Source organism: Stegodyphus dumicola, chromosome 5, assembly GCF_044657685.1.
Source record: "Stegodyphus dumicola isolate Sdum_Otavi_A_Nest chromosome 5, ASM4465768v1".
Classification (NCBI taxonomy): Eukaryota; Metazoa; Arthropoda; class Arachnida; order Araneae; family Eresidae; genus Stegodyphus; species Stegodyphus dumicola.
Genome location: NC_140772.1, coordinates 21086081 through 21106150, shown reverse-complemented (window position 1 = coordinate 21106150; position 20070 = coordinate 21086081). Strand labels below are relative to the sequence as shown.

Sequence of the window (20070 nt, the reverse complement as noted above, 5' to 3'; positions counted from 1 at the left end):
ATTTATTGCAATTATGTTGTAAATTTTTATGCTAATTTTGCAATAATCGTTAAGTATACTTTATTAGCTTTTAGGAAAGGAGTTAAGCCATAAGTAAAATAGAATGGCAGTAATATGTTGTGTCTCATCACAATGTTTTGATTTTATTAAAATTTCCGTTTGTAGGATTCAGAGCCATGCCTACGTATCTTTTCACCGGAGGCAAAGCTGTTAATGTGCGCCACTGTATACAATGCAAGATTATTTATTTACCTATTTGTGGTGGTGGTGGGGAGAATAAATAAATAATACTAAATGATGTTTGAAAACATAACATTATACAAACAAAATATATAGATAGATAGATAGATACATATAATCATACATTTAGTACAATTTAACTATATTTATATATATTTTATTTTATGCTCATTAAAAGTAACTACTTCAAGTGGAAATACAATAATTCTTACAGTAATATTTAATTATAACTTTGTATATTCCACAAAGTGAAACATATATAATCATTAATAATTTTGAAATGGAAAACATTAAAAATATATTTTTTGAAAAATGGCAAATAATATTAAGCAGTATAAGTAAAACATGAAAATATGGCATAAACTTTTCAAATCATATTTATAATTTAATTTTTCTTGCTTTTAAAGAAGCAAAATCATTAATATTTTTTTCAAAATATATTTGATTACTTAACTCATATTCTATAGAGAAAATTACTTAACTCATGTTCTATAGAGAAGATGGCCATGTTTGAAACTTTGTCTTGGTTTAGTGAAGACCTCGTATAGTTCTTTATTATTTTAAGTTTGCTAAAGCTTCTTTCGTGACTGGATACAGTAACTGGCAACTTTAAAAAAATTCTTAACGCTGCTTCCAAATTCGGATAGAACTGAACTAAATTATAATCGTGAAGTATTTTTTAAAGTTCTAAGCTCGTAGCTGCTTTTGTGTCCGGAATTATTGAAATAGCATGGTTTTTAAAACTAGATATTTCTGATTAAATTACCTCAATGTTCATGTCATTCGGATATTTAAATGCCAAGTTATAAGCTGCTGCCTTTAAATTACTTAAATCTAATGATATTAATTGTTCACCAGTTAGAAACTGAAAATCAGAAGAGATTTCATTTAACTTTTCGTATCACCATTTCAATTCTGAAATTAAAACTTCAAGCACTTCTTTAATTTCTATTAAAATATTTTTTTTTTGAAAAACTATAATTTATATCAATTGATTCCTCACAATTTGGTTTATTACTTTTCATTTCCATTTCTCTTCAAATTCTGATGATATATTCATCTCTAAAGCTGAAGTTTTACACTTTTCAAAAATGCACTGAGAAATATTTTCTCTCATTTCCTGTAATGAAAGACATAGTCCCTCTGTTAAGCGTGGGGCTTTATAGACAGTATTAATTTTTGACTGCAAGGTTTTATTTACTTTTTCAATTTATTGCAGTATTAAATTCTATGCAGATAACAAACATAAAAATTTAATATTGATTTATTTCAAAAGGCTGTTATTTTCAACCCATTTGTGGCATCATTTGTGATTTAATGCCATATCTTTCAATAATCTATGTACTTCTGTTATTTGTAGATCTAATTCTTTAACAACATTTCTTCTTGATGACCATCGTGTATCCATATGACCTATTAATGTTGTTTCCAAAACAGACATAAGTACATCCCATCTACTCATTGAAGATAAAAAAAATTATAAATCCTCTGTACAGTGCCAAAAATCAACATACTGAATTTGTTGAAGTGGCATTTTTGCATACTAAATTTAAACTATGAGCTAGCTGAACAAGGAATATGTGTAGCTTGATCATTTTTTTGGCAAATTGTTTATAACACAAAATTCTTTTAATATTCACTGATGTATTCCAAAATTTAAAGTTAAAAATAATAAGTTCTAAATAAATTTCTGAATTTTTGATTGAATAGCTAATTTGGCACTCCTATCTATTCACCTGAGGCAAGTGTCTCATCCTCGTCCCGGCCCTGGTAGGATTTGTAAAAACCGTAATCATTCCAATTTTTATTAATCTCTTGATATGCTTAGCCAGTCAGGCAGCCTGAGCTATTGTGGCAGTTTCCTATCAATTAAATGTTATGTTAGTGTGTAATTATTAATTTAACTATTTTGGTTAATGTCAAATGTGAAAAATAGTGATTCTGACTGAGAAAGAAGAATATGTACAAATATATAGAGTGAAAGAATTTGTATGGTAATGGATTAATTGTATGTTAAAAGATGGGTAGGACAGAAAGAAGTGGGCAGATCACTAGAACTTTAACAATTGTTTTACAGTTTTCACTGCACTAATTATGCAACTCAATCCCAATTTTGATGGGAAACATGCAGAGTTTGAATCTTAGAGTCTTCCACTCTTCTTTTCTTGTGACCAGACCTCTTGAGAGGACTTCCAGCTCACCAGGATTTTAAATGCCTCCATGCTACACAGAAACTATAGTCTTTCAAGTCTTCATTATGATTCGAATTTGGATATAATAATACAGCTTCACTAAACTCTTTACTAATTAGAAAGACAGAAATCTATGCATGCATTATTATTACAATACAAGTTAATGTATTATTGCTTTTTCATTAATAAGTATGATTTTTTCTAATATTTAATGTAGCATTTCTTTCTTTTTCCCCCTTAAATTATCTTTAACATTACATACTTATTCTTGCTCCCTACATTCTGAAGTTAAAATATGCAGAATAATTCTAAAGGAAGGAACTACAAGGAATGTTTCCAAAATTCTAGAAATTTAGTTATATATATATTTTAATTTAGTTAGTTTTCGTCAATATTACAGTGCAGTTTTTCAATGTAATCCCCATTTAATTAAATACACTATCTCTATGAAAAACTAATTTTAAGCCATACTCAAAGAAATTTTTTGGTTTTCAGCAATCCATCTATTTATTATCCATCTATTTATATAATTAAGCTCTCAACTTGAACTCCGTATAAAGGTTTTTTTCAAATGTGGGAACAGAATATGGTTTGCAAGCATTGAACAATTTCTGAAGTCTTCACACACCCTTCCCATCCTGAAAAAAAAAAGTATTACTCTTCGCATCTTCTGTGGTTGCAAAAATAGTGCTACAAAAATGTGCCTTCATAAGTCAGACAATTGAATCAGACTAAACAATACTGCATGGGATAGCTGCGTAAATATGTCAGTTAGTTACTTGTCATTAGCTGATAGCATTGTAGAATTATTAAGATTTTTTGTTAGCAGGAAGACATGAAAAATGGGCACTGCCCTTGCTGAGATTCAAACCTGGACCTCTAGAATATGCGCCAAGCATGTTAACCATTACACTATGAAGACAAGCTGAAAGGAGGGAAAAAATACTTCCACTTCTAAAGGGCAACTGGAAATTAGGGGATACAATCGCTAAATCCTGGTAGTGAAGAATCATCATCCACCACCCTTTAGTTCGGGCGGCACTGAAGAGTCATTATATATATATATATATATATTTTTTTTTTTTTTTTTTTTTTTTTTTTAGCTGGAGACGTGAAAAATGAGCAACGCCCTTGCAGAGACTCAAACTTGGACCTCTCTTTATGCGCCGAGTGTGCTAACCATTACACCACGAAGATATACTGAAAGGAGAGAGAAAATATTTCCTGTAAATTTTAAGAATTGAACTGGATCTCAATTTCTAGAACTTTGGAAACATTGTACGTATTTTAGTATATCATTTTAAGTAAATTTTAATGACAAAGGAAAAATTAAGATTTTTATGATAAAAATTTCAAAGTTTTAGAGGATACTTAGCATATACAGACATAAATTTTCTACATAATCCACTGTCACACCATTTTCTTGTATGTTATGCATGTTCATGCCTATAATTTCTGTGGCTGATCCTGCAAAACCTGGTTTCTACTGATTATCTCGCAGAAATCTCCCGGTTTTAAGATTTCAAGATTGGCAGCTATATTGTTATTTTCATGTTAAAAAAATATGGACTACTCAGGGGTAATAATAACAGGCAAGTGGTTGTTTCAAGAGAGTTTACTGTATATACTTTATATCAAATGTTAAATGTGAATTCACTTCTTCTGCACAATGTGGTTTCATTCTTTATTTCATTTCCATATGTACTAAATGTAATTGGAGTATGAATATATAAAAAAAATTATTTTGCGTATCATAACCTGTAGAACTGTTGCTCCTGCATGTAGAAACTGAAGTCCAGCATCAGCTGAATCTATACCACCAGTTGCTAATATAAGAAAGCCAGGAAGTGCTCTAGCCACAGCAGAAACAGCTCTAAGCGCAATTGGACGAATAGCATTGCCTGATACTCCTCCGTAAGTCGTTCGTTTTTCTTTTCCAATACCAGGCCAAGGAGTAGCATTACTCTTCAAACCCATGAGACCAGAAACAGTATTAGTTACAGTTACGCCATCAGCTCCACCTAAATATTAATCATTTTTTAAAGCTTATAAACTTTAATGCATTTGATAAAGTTTGATTTAAAACATTGATAAACCATTAATAAATTAGTTTTTCAATTAAAATTAAAAACAAAACATTTCATTTAAACTTTTAATTTTAAAATCAAAAACAACCATTTTCTTCCTGTACTTATTACAGTAATATAAATTTAAAACTGTAAATGATTTGTCCCACCCCCTCCAAAAAAAAATATTTAGTGGTTTTTCAATCTAAGAATAATGACATAATTTTGTAAAAAGGGATAATTACTCCAATGAATCTTCCTTTGAAGGAAATATTAACTTTTTAATAATAATATGCTTGCGGATATTTAAAACTATTATGGAAGATATTTCATAGTAGATCTTCAGTCCAATTTTAAGAAATATTAAAACACGATAAGCCTTTCTGGTAGCAACCATCTTATCACATGATACTCTTCAGTAAATACAATAATTAGCTTTTTGCATTTATCCTTTACAAAGAATCCAGAAAAGCCATTTTTTAATTAAGATTTCTATTTTTAGAAAAAACTTCTTTAATGTACAAAACTGAAGACTGTTGAAATTCCGTGATTTAAGTCTACTTTTTCTGTTTAAAAGAAACAACATAAAATGTTTTTTTTTTTTTTTTTTGGCCAAAAATTTAATTGCATGCATTAACATTTTTGAAGCAATTGCATCATATTATATTAAAAATTTGTAAACATTAGCATTTCTGCAAATGGATATTTGAAGCATATATTTATATATCTATATTGGTTTCGCCAAAAAAATTGCGTTATGAAACTAAGAAACATAGCTGTATTTAACAGATTTGTATATAGTTGCTTAAAATTTTAATTAATAATATTTTGGAAAATTTTAATTATAGGTCTCCCTTTTAAAATTATTAAGAAGTAAAACTGTCTAATTGATGTCCCTCCTTCCTGCTTGCCTAAGACAGAAATTTTATTTGGATTTAACCAGAATTTCCCTTATCTAATGCCATTATAAAATTGAACTAGAAATCTGGAGTTAAATAATTATGATTTAAACAATTTAAATAGAAAATTAATCAGATTTTGTATGAAAAATCACACAGCCATCAAATGAGTATTCTGTTCCAGATCATCTACAAAAACATTAGGCTCTTAATTGTTCTCTTTATTGTTTCAAAATAAACTGTAAATTATTGAGATTATTGTCATAATTTCGTATCTATTACTGAACTTTTGTAAAACAATTTTCTTTTTTAAAAGTTTATTAGATCTTTTTTTTTTTTTTTTTTTTTTTTTTATTTGTATAAAAATGAGGGGAGAGGAGAATTATAAAACTTTATTCTGGATTTCCTAAATTGCTTTTATAATTTGTTACATATTATAAGTGATATTATCATCGTAATCGTACCTTCATAAGCTGCTTTTGCTATTGTTACAATGTCTGTTACATTTGGAGTCAGCTTTGCAAAAAATGGGATTTTAACTGCAGCTCTAACCCATTTACATATGTTCCTCACCAACTCAGGATTCTAAAATAAGAATAAGTTTAATAAGTATGCAATTAGGAAAATTTTTATTTTATGTTGAATAATTTATATTTTGATCAACCATAAGAAAGTAAAGAAAATATTATTGTAAAATTAACTTACTTGACCACATGCTAATCCCATTCCTCTTTCACCCATTCCGTGTGGGCAGGAAAGATTCAATTCTAATGCATCTGCTCCTGCACTCTGTAGTTAAATATGTATTATTTGAAGAAAAGTAAATTATACAGTAGGTAATATTTTTTATTTGTAATTAAATAGAAAAATATATTTATTGTGACTAATTTTCAGAATTAATCATTTTATTTAATTGGAAGTAAACTATATACAATAGTTGTTTGTAAACCAGTTTTATATAATACAGTCAAAAGTCGTTAATTCGGACACCCATAATCCGGAATGATCTATAATCCGGACGTCAAAGCTACAAACTTTCTGCGCATGCGCTGCGTTGACGCATGCGCATAGGCGTTTACGTGTGCGCGTAAGACCTTTACGGCTGCGAATATGCGTGTTCGCAAGCGCATAATATGTTTACACATGCGTGTTTAATGTATAACGGATGGTATAAGCTAAGCTAAAATTATAATTCAGTTGATGCTGCAGATTGCGTTGTTCCTTAATCTTCGAATTGGATCCGGCTTATTATTTTTTGCAGACTGTTAGAGCAATTTTATAAAAGTAAGCTTGAACTTTCGATTATGTCAAATAGAATTTCTGATATATATTTACTAATATGTAAAGGATCTACAAAGCGAAAGTATGTTTTAAAATCCGAAATCTGTTTATCAATTTCACACTGCTCTGCGGCAGGGGGCGTGGAGAAATGCCGCGGCACGCAATGAATTGGAAGTTGATCTGTCAGCACTATCCTTATCTTCAGGGCAGATGTTTTTATTTTATTTGGCTTATAATTCCTTACTAAATGTAGTATTTCATCTCGATGTACTCCGTCTTTGATATGATTTAAATCAAGTTCCTTGTCATTATAATTCGCTTCCGATAGTGAAGAAAGTGACAGACAGGTTATTGAAAACGAAAACATTTCGATTGACAAATTAGTCGGTATTCTCGACACAGCACTTATAGGACTTGAAGAGCGGAACTTTGTAACTAAACAAGAAATTATGTCTGTTTAATAGAATGAAAGAGAAAGTATTATCACATGAAACGAAGCAACTTAAATCCCTTACATTGAAAGAAATGTTTAATAAAGTAAATAAATAAATATTAAGCTTTTTCTTTTTGTAAATTTTAGATACCCTTTAGATCATATTTGTTCTTTATTTCATAAATTACGGTTTCATATTTTTAATTTTGTAATTTCTGCATGCCATCTTACCAGATTTTAATTGATGATCTATAATCCGTAAAAATTGATAATTCGGAATCGCCGAAGTCCCGACGAGTCCGGATTAATGACTTTTGACTGTATTTAATATAATCAATTTTTTATTATTTATTCATTTATTTTTAATATATTTCATGAATTAAAATTAAAAAGTTTTGGGAAAGTAAGTATGCATTAATTCACAACTCTTAAAATCATGCTATTGTCCCTTTATTACTGCACAGAATATACAAATAAAATGCAATTGTGTAAGGAAAGTATATAATATGATTCAATGTTTTTGTCTGCAAGAAAATTTAGAAGTAGTACTGCTAAATACATTTCGCACACATCATTTAGACCAGCGGCATTGGCAATAGCTGCTGTTAGATTAAAAACTGGTTTATCATGGTTTCCAAAGATTTAATCAGTCATAGGTATGTGCAGGGAATTTTTTAGCATCAGAAAATGCTAGTTGTTTCTATTTTTTTAGTAAAACAAAATCATCTTGCAACTGTAACACATTAGTGCGGGCGACTCACATCTGACATCTGTACCGGCAGCCAGTGTCACAAGAATAAGTAGGATTACTGCTCACCAGAGTCTGCAAGGAATTAGCCTGTATTCGAGGAACAAGTGTATTAAGTTGTTATTTCTTTTACCAACACTGGGTTTGAATCTCAGTAAATGGTCTGACTGCCTAGGCATTTTTGTGGCCTTTTGCATGTGTTATGTAAATATGAAGCAATTTTATTCAGATAATTCTCGTTAAAATCACATCTTCTCTTAGAGAGAAAACCTTTGTATGCTTTATCATAATCAAACAAACTTCTTTTTCGGCAAGGAGCCCTTGAGATCATATCTCCATTGCTGTTAACACCCAAATAATAAATTCCAGATTGTTTTAATTTATGAATGAATTTTTTCTTTTAATTTTGATTCTTAGCGCATTTCCATCTAGAGAGTCACATGCAGCTTTCGACTAAATGTCCAAGAAAGAAGGGTAATGGCTTGCTGGGAAATATCAACAAAGTTTATATTTTCAAACGGAATTATATAATCAATCAAAGGCTTAAAGATCAGATCTGTATTTCCAACTAAAGCTGTATAAGAATCTGTTAGCCTTGATTTTCCACTAGGCCAAGCTCTAGGTTTTAGTAGAACTACTAAGTTATTTTTACTATGCCAATCATTGTCGAGTTGGTGTATTCTCTTTAATAAGTGAATAACTTCATAAGAAAATATTGTTCATATTGTAGAGACATTAAGTATTTTTGGAAGCAGGCAAGATAAAAATTAGCAACGCCTTCGCCGGGAATCGAACCATGGAATTCTCAGTTACGCTCTGAGCGTGCAGACCACTACACCACGAAGGCTCGCTAAGAAGGTAGGAAAAATACCTGGTTGCACATCATTTCATGGTAATCATCCAAGATACCATGATTTATTTGTTTGTAATCACTCATATCAAACTTTTACAGCGCTGAGCTGAAAATAGCATATACTTTTAAATTTTATACAGATGTATCATTTATTCCTCAAAGCTGTTATTTAACTTTCTAACAAATCTGATTAAAATGTAGATAATTTTAAATAAATCAGAGAAGTGTGTTTCAAAAAGTAATAACTCAAGTATTATTGCGGTTGTAATTGTTGATACTTACTTCTGATTCTTTTGCTAAACATGTCCAATCATCTTCATCAAAAGTGCACATAATACTAGCTATTAATATCTGAAAAATAAGTACCATATATCATATAAAAATTTAAAAATAAAATTTTAATAATCTTTGAAATGTTTAAAAGCAGTGGACTGTTTCAAATGTTGAAAAAAACACATAGACATAGGTTGAAGAGATTGTATGTCAAAGCATTATTACTGGCTCCTGCAAAGAAAAAATCTCATCTGTTTGAGCTTTAGTGCTGGTATCTTGGAAGTGAAAGTGAAGGACACCTTTCATGTTGTAATAATATCAAAATAAAGAATAGTTTCTAAAATGAGGAGTGGTATTATTCTGAATAAGAATCTCAGCTTTTGGGTACTTATAAAAAGTATTTTCCTAGCTAAAAATATTAAGGTGGAAACTATGACTTCTACTAGCAGCTTCTGGTGGATACAAGTTTTACAAAATTATTATCCATATTATTGGCTAATAAGCGATATTTCCTCATCTGGTCAATTAAATCTGAGATGCTAAGGAACGGTAATTCTTAATTCTCTTCCTAGAACAATATGACCTACAACATATCTAGTAATTTGCTCTCAGTAATATTAATTAACAATATTATTATTGACAGAAGCAAAGGCTATTCTTTCATCACTCAGACACCATGTATATTCCATCATTTTACTGTCTCCATTTTGTTTCTTCAGCAAATCCTGTTGTTTGAATTTATAATGTTCATTACATTTTATTAATTTTTTATGTTGTTATAAATTTGCATTCTAAAAATATTATCCATGGTATCAATAAATTATTTTGAGCAGTTCCCCCCCCCCTTAAAATTTTGGAATCTTTATATATTTCTTTGAACGAACGAAAGAATATGACCATTATCTACCTAATGCTGTATATGTTTTCTTATCCTGAAAGTGCTGTTAATATCTGAACGCGATTTTGCGTTCTTTCACTTTTCTTTCAGATCTGTTGCCATTCAGCAAAATGTAAGATATTTATCTTTCAAATTTGATCTGCTATTGGTGAACAATTTAAGCTATTTTAAAAAAAATATATAATAATATTAGTTCTTAATATTATTTTTATTAACTTTTGAATCAGTTAAATTAAAAAATTATTTAATGAATAATTTAAATTTAAATTTATTTTTTTAACTTATGAATCAGTTAAATTAAAAATTAATGATACAGCTAATTAAAAACATTAAATGTTTTCATAGAATTAACGTTATATATTTTTTCACTTTTCAAATATGTAGGAGAGGTATAACATTCTCATGTTACTCTAAATGTTATATTTGTTTAGTATCCTATAAAATATTTTGCTATTCCACCCGGGCCATCTTTATTGATAATCTCTGTTCCATATTAAACTTAAAAAGAGCTCTTGTGGGCGTTAAAATCTGAACCCTTTCAGATTTGTTATTTAAGTTATTATTTTATTGTTATTTAAGTTATTATTCCTAGCGTTAATAATGACAACAGTTAATATGATTTAGAAAGGCGAGAAGAAGAAAAATGTGTATGGTGTGGACGTGTAGCTGCAGTTGGCGGTATTCCAAAGTAATAATTACGTAATTTCTTATTTAGTCAAAAGAAACAAACGAAAAAAGAGAACTGCAATAATACATTTCATTTTAAATGTTTTGGGTCTTCTGTTTTACTCTACCAAAAAAAAATGGTTTTAACTTCGATACCAGCTCTGAGAATACAAAAAAATATTAAACATAAAAAAAAGATTATTTAAAAAAAATATACATAGGAAAATAAAAATAAATTGACATCTCGATTTTAAACCACTACAGACTCACTCATCTAATCAATGGTTACATTTACAAGTAATGTTTTCGAAACTGAGAGTAATGAAAAACAATCTAAGAGGGATTAGAGAAAGATAAAAAAAAAAACTTCAGTTCTCTCTGTGAGCTCGGCGAATTAACATCAATACTAACACATCAAAAGAATCAGTCAAGAACAGATCATTGGTGATTAAGGATTGAATGTTGCGCGGGTTACTTTTATTGGTCATTTCAATTTTTAAGAATTATTCGAATCCTTTGAGAGTGGGGAACTTACGCGTTTTTATAACCGACATAGATTAAAATACATAACGTTCAAAGGTTTTTCTATTAATGATTATGTATCTATTATCTGTGAATTTGTTGTTATAGGAAATTCATTCAGGTTTTTCGTTTACAATCTTATTATAATTTCAGTACAGCCAATAAAAATAAATTCTTTATCATATAAATCTAAGTAATCTATTCATTTTTGTATCTTATATTTTAAATCGAAACAATATGGAGAAACCTTCTTCGAAATACTGTCTCGATTTTATAATTCGTAGAACCCGCAAAAACGTTTAGAGAGGAGAATAACATCAAAAAGAGCACAGGCTTTTTGTAAGAAACATAGTTCGTAAATTCGCGAGTCCATTGTCTATCCTTTTTCTTACAGCATTTATGTCTTCTTCCACGTTAAAAGGAACAAAATTCAACTTACATTTTCGGGAAAGTCCTTTTTTAGCTCGGTAATGCTGTGCAACCAATAAGAGGTGGTTTTTTCACTGATGAGTTCGATGTTAAGGAAAGAACCTTGATTTGGTCCATATATATGACCTGACGTTGTTCCACGAACGATTCGGGGTGACACATTCGTAACTATGTCCTGCAGGTTTGGAAACAGAGGAAATAAAAACTTAAAAATTCATTTCATGTATATGTTACCGTGAAAGACCGAAATTGGAGAATGTCGACTTTCACCGGAGAATGTCAACATTCACCAAATACGTCGGTGAAAGATCGAATATTGCGTTACATTCTTGTACTTTCGGACCCTCACCGGTGCATGTCGACAATCACAGATATGCTCTGGTGTAGGTCGAAAGAGAAGAGTATATGTACACGCTGACATTGCAAAAGGAAGTGTTCCACAAATAAATGCAGTTGTAAAAGCAAGGGCCTCTTGTGCAATTCAAAGTGTCATAATAGTTTAAGTAGTTGCAATAAATAACATTTGAATCACATAATTTAGTAAGTTTTTAACTTCTATTATTTTTCTTTTTCATTTTGAATGTACTGTGTGTTTTAAGTTCTTATGTTCTTATTTTTTTATATTTAAATCTTAAGTGCATTTTTTCGCGACTGAATTACGGAGAAGAAAATATAATATTCTTATATGTTCAACATTCACCATTAGTACATAGTGAATGTCGACATTTACCGGTGTAAGTCGGAAATAAGAGTATTTGGAAAATATTTCGGACATACACCAAGCGACTATGTGAATGTTGACATTCACCGGTGAAAGTCGACATTCTCCAGATTTCGGTGTTTCACAGTGACATATGTACATTAATTGACAAGTTCCATTTCTAGATATACACAATGATGTATAAAACAAAACAATACCTTTTCTAGTGAAAATGTTTTTGTTAGTGCAAAACCCCATCCAGCTTCAAATGCTCGTCGTATCATTGGACTGCTTGTTGTAGATGGAGCACTTGCTAAGCCAAAAGGATTTTTAAATTTCAGTCCACACATTTCCACACTTATGTCCACCAAATCAACAGGCGTAAAAAATGGAGGCAGTTGTGGAACCTGAGAAATTTTCATTCCATACTGTGACTGAAAAATTGACAAGTAAATAGAATTAATTGTTTATGTAGTTTAATTTTAAATGTCTTATCTTTAAAATACATGCTGTTTCAATAGGTAGTCTTCCCAAAGATATCAAGTGCGGCTTGCAACGTATTGTTCCTAAAAATCTAACTGTGGTTTGCAAAGTACTAGAGTGCATGAGGTAGCGTAATTTAGCACTGTATTGAGCTCCAGTGGTTATTCGAACATGATACTTTATAACGATCTCTCATAGATATCTCATTAATAATTCAAGTTGTTTCACTAAATTTGTTTTCGAAGTCTAACGATCTTGGCTTATTTTTATAAGCATGCTACTTGAAGTGTCATGAGAAAAAATTAGGTGAAATGATTGCAGTCCTGAGGAGAAGGCCCATAATAGATGTTGCCCATAATTTTAGAATGGCAAACTGACTGATGTTTCACGATTCATTGAAACTCAGGTACAAATCTTTCTTGATAGAATTAGCGATCTGGAATGTAAAAGTGCCACAATGAATCGCAAATATCACTTTCAAACAATTTTCGAGATTCAAGGTTCCTTGAAGACAAAGCTTCGCGCATCTGTAATATAAAAAAATATTGGTTCTTTGGGAGAAACACCTAACAAAGCATCCAGCATTTTATAAGAGGTTTTCAGTATTCTAAGCTACGAAAATTTAAGACTTTCAAGTATACACAAGTTATGGAGGCTGATTCAAAAGTTTTGAGATTGATTCTTTTATTCAGAATCAGATGAACTCTGGCTATATATTTTTCCTTTAAAATTTGATTCTTTATTGAATTTGCCTTTTGACAACATTTTATAAATGATTTGAAAGCAGAAAATAAATTGCTCTGTGATATGCTCTTTAGCTTTGTGTAGCGATCTGGGAAAATATCACAATGAATCGCAAATGTCACTTTCAAGCAATTTTCAAGACTCGGGTTTCCTATTTTGTTTTCAAATCATAACACTGTAAGGTCCCTCACTTGAAATTCTAAGTTAATGTTGGAAGTGAGGAACCTAGGAACTGATAAGCGAATAATCGCTAGAGTTCGAAGACAGGAAACAACAAGAGAGAAGGGTAAATAACCCTTTATTATTTCTATAAGATTTAACAAAACTCCGCCTGGGAGTGAACAAATAAAGTCCGCACTTTGGACTTGAACTTAAAAGACTAAGAATTAAACTAAAACTAAGATTAACTAACTAAGTATAGCCGAAGCTATCAAGGTACAATGAGAGTTGGCCCCTTAACCTATACGAAGCTTAGCAAGGGCCTTTTTACGGCCGAGCTTATAACAGCTTTGAGAGAGAGAGCGGCCAAAAAGGCAGACGTGCGTAGTTCAGAAACTCTGTTTCTTTCCCTATCTCGGTAAGTAACTTCGTGGTTTAAATACCGCTCCCTCTCATTAAATATTCAGCAAATTCCAAAACTACGTTCTGGCCGGAAGTAGTAAGTTGAAGTTAAGAATTTGATAGGAAAGGAACTTTAACTTAAAATTTAACTGTTAATAAAATTAGCATAATCCTTACAACATCATCATCAATTTTAGGATTTCATCGATATTTGGCGATATGCCACAGACGACGCAAGAACATTCTAGAACACATTCTTAGCCGTTTTCCTCGGGAATGTTCTCGAAGGTAGATTAAAGCTATATATACCTGCCTGTATGCGGAGAATGGAGTATCTTTAATTCAATTGTGTAGTAGAAGTGTCTTGACATTACCTCGAGAGCGATCGATATAGCCTGAAGGTTGTGTTGCTCATTGTTTCAGCGTGTTTACCGTTGTTTTTCGACGACTGTAAATGTGTCTTTGGAACTGTCCTGCGCAATACTGGCGAAAAAATTGTGTTTTGATTCTCCATCAAGTGTTATCATCAATTACTCTAAATCCACGAACCCGTAGAACGCAACAATATCTTAAACTAAACTTTCGATATGGTCTTTTCCATTATTATTATTATTATTATTATTATTATTATTTTTTTTTTTTCCGAACGGTTCTTCAAAAGACGTAAAACGCTGCTTCACTATAATTTCACTTTATATGCTTTTATATTAGTATCTCATTACATTTCTTAATGTAGGTTTTCATTGCCCGAATCCAGAAGAAGAAAGAAAAGGGAAAACACGTTTTGGAGTTAATTTGCTAAATTAAAAACTGTTGGTTAAAAGTTTATCGTAGTTTCGTTCTTGCTTAATTCATCACACTTTTTGATAAAGTCAGATGGGAAGATTACTGAATTTCTCTCGTTTATAAACTACTGCTCTAAAGATGGCACAGCAGTCACACCGGAAACTTTGCAAAACACTACTAGCTTTTTTTTAAACATTAAGTTGATAACTTTTATTTCTACTACTCTTACTAAGTCATTTTAATAAGAGTTTTTAAACAAATAAATTACACTTTGACACTTACTTGAAGTAAAAATATTTTATAGTTTTGTTACTGGGGATTTATTAATTAAGTGCAATTTAATCTGAGTATTTACGTTTTAATGGTACTTTATAAGTGCTTATGATACCTGTATGTAGCTGTGCATATACCACGCCGCTGTTTTTCCATCATTTGTAGCTTCAACAGTTGTTTCACCTACTCCTCCCAAATCTCCTCCACAAAACACCCAAGGCTCTGACGACTGCATTGTTTGATTATTTATTTTTGGAAGTCCTTGATGTGTGAGCTTCAGAGGTGATAATGCGTCTATAACTAGAAAAATATTAGCATAATAATATTGTATCAAATACATGGAGCTTAAAATATATAAAAATATATATTTCTATGCAACGAACTATACACACATTGGCCAATGAATTAGAAAACCCAAGATCAATATTTTATTGGACCACCTTTTGCACGGATAGCTGCTGTGATTCGCTTTGGCATCGAGTCTACATGCTTCTGGAGTGCATTTACGTCTAGACAATACCATGCATTGGCTATGCAGCATTTTAGATCTTGTAAACTAGAGGGAAGAGGAGAGTGCTATCGGATACGTCTTTCCATATCTCACACATCTTCTATAGAATTGTTAAGATCCGGGCTATACGGTGGCAGGGAATACGTTGGAAGTCAGCAAACCAATTTTTAAACACTTCTGGCACGACGTATAGTTGCATTACCGTCCATGAAACCTCGATTGCCATCAGGGTAAAAATGCAACATCTCAGGGTGTGTTTGATCTGCCAGTATATCTAGGCTATTTGTTTACCCTCGAGGAATACCAGGACACCACTTCCATGCAGCAGAACATTCTCCATATCATGATACTCCCTTGCACATAGACCCTTGCACAGTGCAAGTAAGGCAAAATGTCTTAATGGGGTTCTCGCCAAATTCTATGTCTTTCATCAGTGCAAAATAAGGTGTAGCGTGATTCATCCAACCACATTACCCGTTTCTAATCCTGAGATGTCAAGTGTCTTCTTTCCCGACACTACTGCAAACGAATTGTTGCATGTCCGGTAGAAATTAGTGGTTTTTCTCACAGGCACCAGACTTTGCATTCCTATGCTCTGCAATTCTTTGGACAGGATTCGAACTGAAATCTGTTGGGAAGAGCCTTGGCTGACGATCTGCGCCAGCTGAAGCACAGTAGAGTCCCTGTTCTGCCGTACGATTTGTCGGAGACGACGCTGATCACCATCTTGGAAAACTGCCCTCGAACTGCAGTTATGTCTTCCAGACTATGGGTTCTGATTCCCACTTTTGAAAAACCTTTGATATGGCTGCTTTTGAGAACCCAATTAGATTTGCTGACTTCGAAATTGAGGCCCCTGCTAAACGGGCACCAACAATAAGCCCTTTTTCAAATGGGCATCTTCTGTCGTTTTCCCATTTTACTTCATTCATCGTAAAAAAAACATTCCTACACCTTACTTATACTATCATTCTAACCACGTGTAACCCATTTCATAAAAAAAATTGCATACTTCATCTCTAGCACGTATTCAAACGAAAATCTGAATGGTTTAATTCCATTGGCCAGTGTGTGTAGTTTCATTTACCCTTCGGGGCTTTATAATAGGTCAGTACAAACTTAACATTTCATAATATTTAATTTATTTTCTCCCATTTCAACTTAACCTGGGAATATACTTAAAATGTATATATTGTATACTGATTCACTAGTGGCTGCTGTCATATTTTATTTAACAAAAGACAAGAGTGAAGCGTGTGGTATCAACTGCTCAAAAGATTGGTTAGGTTAGGTTATTTAATTACGGCAAAGCCTCGAGGACTGTCTGCCTAAGGGAAGAAATGCCTTCATGGAGGACTTTCTAAGGGAAACTGGGCTCGTATTCACGTCACACATGGGGAAAACTACGAAAACACCCATGCAGCCAGCCCGTTCGCGGGATTCAAACCTCGGACCGAACTACCAGTGTTCAGCGACTTTACCGCTCGGCCGCTGGTGGGCGCTCAAAAGATTGAAGAAGACAATAATGACAACGTTGTAGGTAAGTGTTACCAACCCTTTTCTTTCTTGCATCAGCCCATTTTAAAAGAATGGTTTTCTTCATCGACCACCCTTATATTTTTCTGCGTAATATACAGCAAACAACGTAATAATAACACAAATAAATGCACATAAATAAAGAACATGAACAAAAGTTTTGAAAAAAAAAGGAGGGGTTATTATATTTATGCTTTCATATTTTTTGTATTACTATTATTCTTTATTTTATAAATGTAAATAAGTTTTCAGGTTCGATTTTAATTAATATGATGGCTGCACTTGATACATTTCACGCAATTTGTTTAATACCTAGCATAAAAGTACTTAATTCCTAAATCACCTAGTTCAAAAATATTCAACCTGCTTCTTGTTTCCCATGGTGTTAATCTAAATTCTTGACAAAAGCGGTTGATCTTTACAATATGGTAACTGGTAGTTTGGCGACATTTTGGAGGCGATAAAGGTTACTACCTGGCACTTTGGTAATAATGTGAGCAGTACTCAGTTCCGATTACGCATTATTTTGTGTGAGGGAAATGAGAGATCATGGGATATGTCATGTGATATTAATGGACGAATTACGGTTCTTTAATCGGTAAAGGGGGGAAATCGGGAAAAAATCTGGAAATTTTGTATTTGGCTTTATTCTGTGTTGTGTGAAACAGTGTTCGTGAATTTTTGGATCCCATGGCTGTAACTAAAGTGAATTCGAAATGGGTATTTATGTATGTATTAATTTAATGTATGTGCTCATTTATATTTTAAGTAGTGTTTTTGAATTTAATTATATTTTAATTAAATGATAGTTATTTTGTGAATTTTATGTTTGTAGGAATGTGGTATACGTTTTAGTTGAAGTAAACGTGCATGGAAATAATTTAAATATCTGACACTAAGTATTTGTAATGGTTGCGGTATGAATTCGTTGGTGACGTGTATAATGTAATAGATGATTTAGAGGTAAAAGTTTTTGGATATTTTATTTATTTTATATGTGGAAATGTTCATTACTTTTTCGCGATCAGGTAATTTCATATATGTTTTTTTTACCGGGTTTAAAGATTGAGAAAATTGTCATGTATTTTCGTGAAATTTTTATAATTTATGAGAAAAAAGCAGTGTACATGGATATAGTGAAGAGTGTGCGCAATGCCATTTTTGTGCTATTCTGGGATGTTTTTTTTAAGTAAAAATAAGTCGACGTGTACATGGTTTAGTGATATTTTAATTAAATGATAGTTATTTTGTGAATTTTATGTTTGTAGGAATTTGGTACACGTTAAAGTTGAAGTAAACGTGCATGGAAATAATTTAAATATTTGATACTAAGTATTTGTAATGCTTGCGGTATGAATTCGTTGGTGACGTGTATAATGTAATAGATGATTTAGAGGTAAAAGTTTTTGGATATTTTATTTATTTTATATGTGGAAATGTTCATATTTGGAAAGGGTAAATACTTTTTCGCGATCAGGTAATTTCATATATGTTCTTTTTACCGGGTTTAAAGATTGAGAAAATTGTCATGTATTTTCGTGAAATTTTTCTAATTTATGAGAAAAAAGCAGTGTACATGGATATAGTGAAGAGTGTGCGCAATGCCATTTTTGTGCAATTCTGGGATGTTTTTTTAAGTAAAAATAAGTTGGCGTGTACATGGTTTATGTGTATGTGTTATTTTGAAAAACGCGTAAATAGTATGGTATTGTGCACTTTTTCCCAATTTTGCAGTGAATATTTGTCATGATTAAACAGTTTTGTTAGATAAAATTTCTAGCATAAGTGTAATTCGGCTAGTAGATTGTTGGAAGAAGTGTTCAGTAGATAAAAAGAAAAGAAACATGTCTTTACTTCGTGAAGACAAAATGGCGGCGGGAAAAAAAAAATAGAGGGTTGCTGTAGGAGAGTTGGTCGCCAAATTTTCGCCAAAAAAACGCCAAGTTACCATAATGTAAAGATCAACCACAAAAGCACTCTGCTACTAGATAAAAAGAGAAAAAAGTCAATAATGTCGGTTCGGTAACTAGTTTTATTTTGGGATATTTCTCTCAGATGCCATTTAAATTCCAAATCTCAGTATACCCAAGTGTTTTGAATTAGATTTGTTCTTAAACATCCTTCAACGAAATTAACTTTTCTTGCATCATAATATTACGATCAGATATGTCTCAGTTCAGCGGTTCTATGAGCCATGCTGCCACTTTCAAATTTTCAGTGTCTTGGAAGCGAACATTAAAAGTTTTAGAATTTCACAAACGGCTCTTGAGTATATGTTCTGATGAAATACAATTATTTTAAATAACTGACAATCGCATTAAGATATCAAAATAATGGCATGCTTTTCGATTCATTGAGAATATAAGCAATCGAATTTCAGAACAAAAACCGAAGATAATCGTTCTAGCTTTAATGAAATTTGTGTACCTTCCTTGCAGTTTGTCTTTTGTGGCAATGAATGTATCTCAACGAAGTGGAATACATGTTTTTTTAGTTCTTCATTTGTCTTCCCGCAGGTTTCTCATCCACTTCAAGAAAAAATTGTATCATAAGTATTAAAAATGTCTATAAAGCAAAAAGTTACTCTTGAAAAAATGGCGCCCTACCGTGCGAAGAAGTATATTGTTGTAACTTTCACCATTGTGGCCATAAAATTGCACAAAAAGACGACCATTAAATTTTAAGCTTTGATAGTATTTATTGATGCCATGCATAGCTTTCTCTTCCTGAATATTTTTAGCCTCTGTTTTCTGTATTTTATTTTTATATATTGCACATACTTCATAAAAAAATGTATACATTTAAACTTGTAAATTATTAGTTTAAAAATATGTGAAATAATTTTAGTGTATTTTTCACTTAACTTTATTTTACATGATTTCTTCCTTACCACGATTATGTATAGCTTTATATCAATAAATAATTTATCAAATTATTAATAATTTTTGTAATCAACGGGACCTTAATTGTATCCAT

The 20070-nt window shown here is 31.6% G+C and overlaps 1 protein-coding gene across 1 annotated transcript in view; it reads right to left on the bottom strand.

The window, feature by feature from the left end:
• The window catches only part of su(r) (dihydropyrimidine dehydrogenase su(r)), a 59261-nt gene that overhangs the window by 2792 nt on the left and 36399 nt on the right, over positions 1–20070 (bottom strand). Inside the window, exons 12-18 of the mRNA XM_035367413.2 lie at positions 15163–15347; positions 12419–12634; positions 11511–11675; positions 8995–9063; positions 6103–6186; positions 5862–5982; positions 4191–4453 (exon numbers count right to left, since the gene is read on the bottom strand). Of these exons, the coding sequence (XP_035223304.2) occupies positions 4191–4453; positions 5862–5982; positions 6103–6186; positions 8995–9063; positions 11511–11675; positions 12419–12634; positions 15163–15347 (1103 nt within the window). The remainder of the gene's footprint in view (positions 1–4190; positions 4454–5861; positions 5983–6102; positions 6187–8994; positions 9064–11510; positions 11676–12418; positions 12635–15162; positions 15348–20070) is intronic.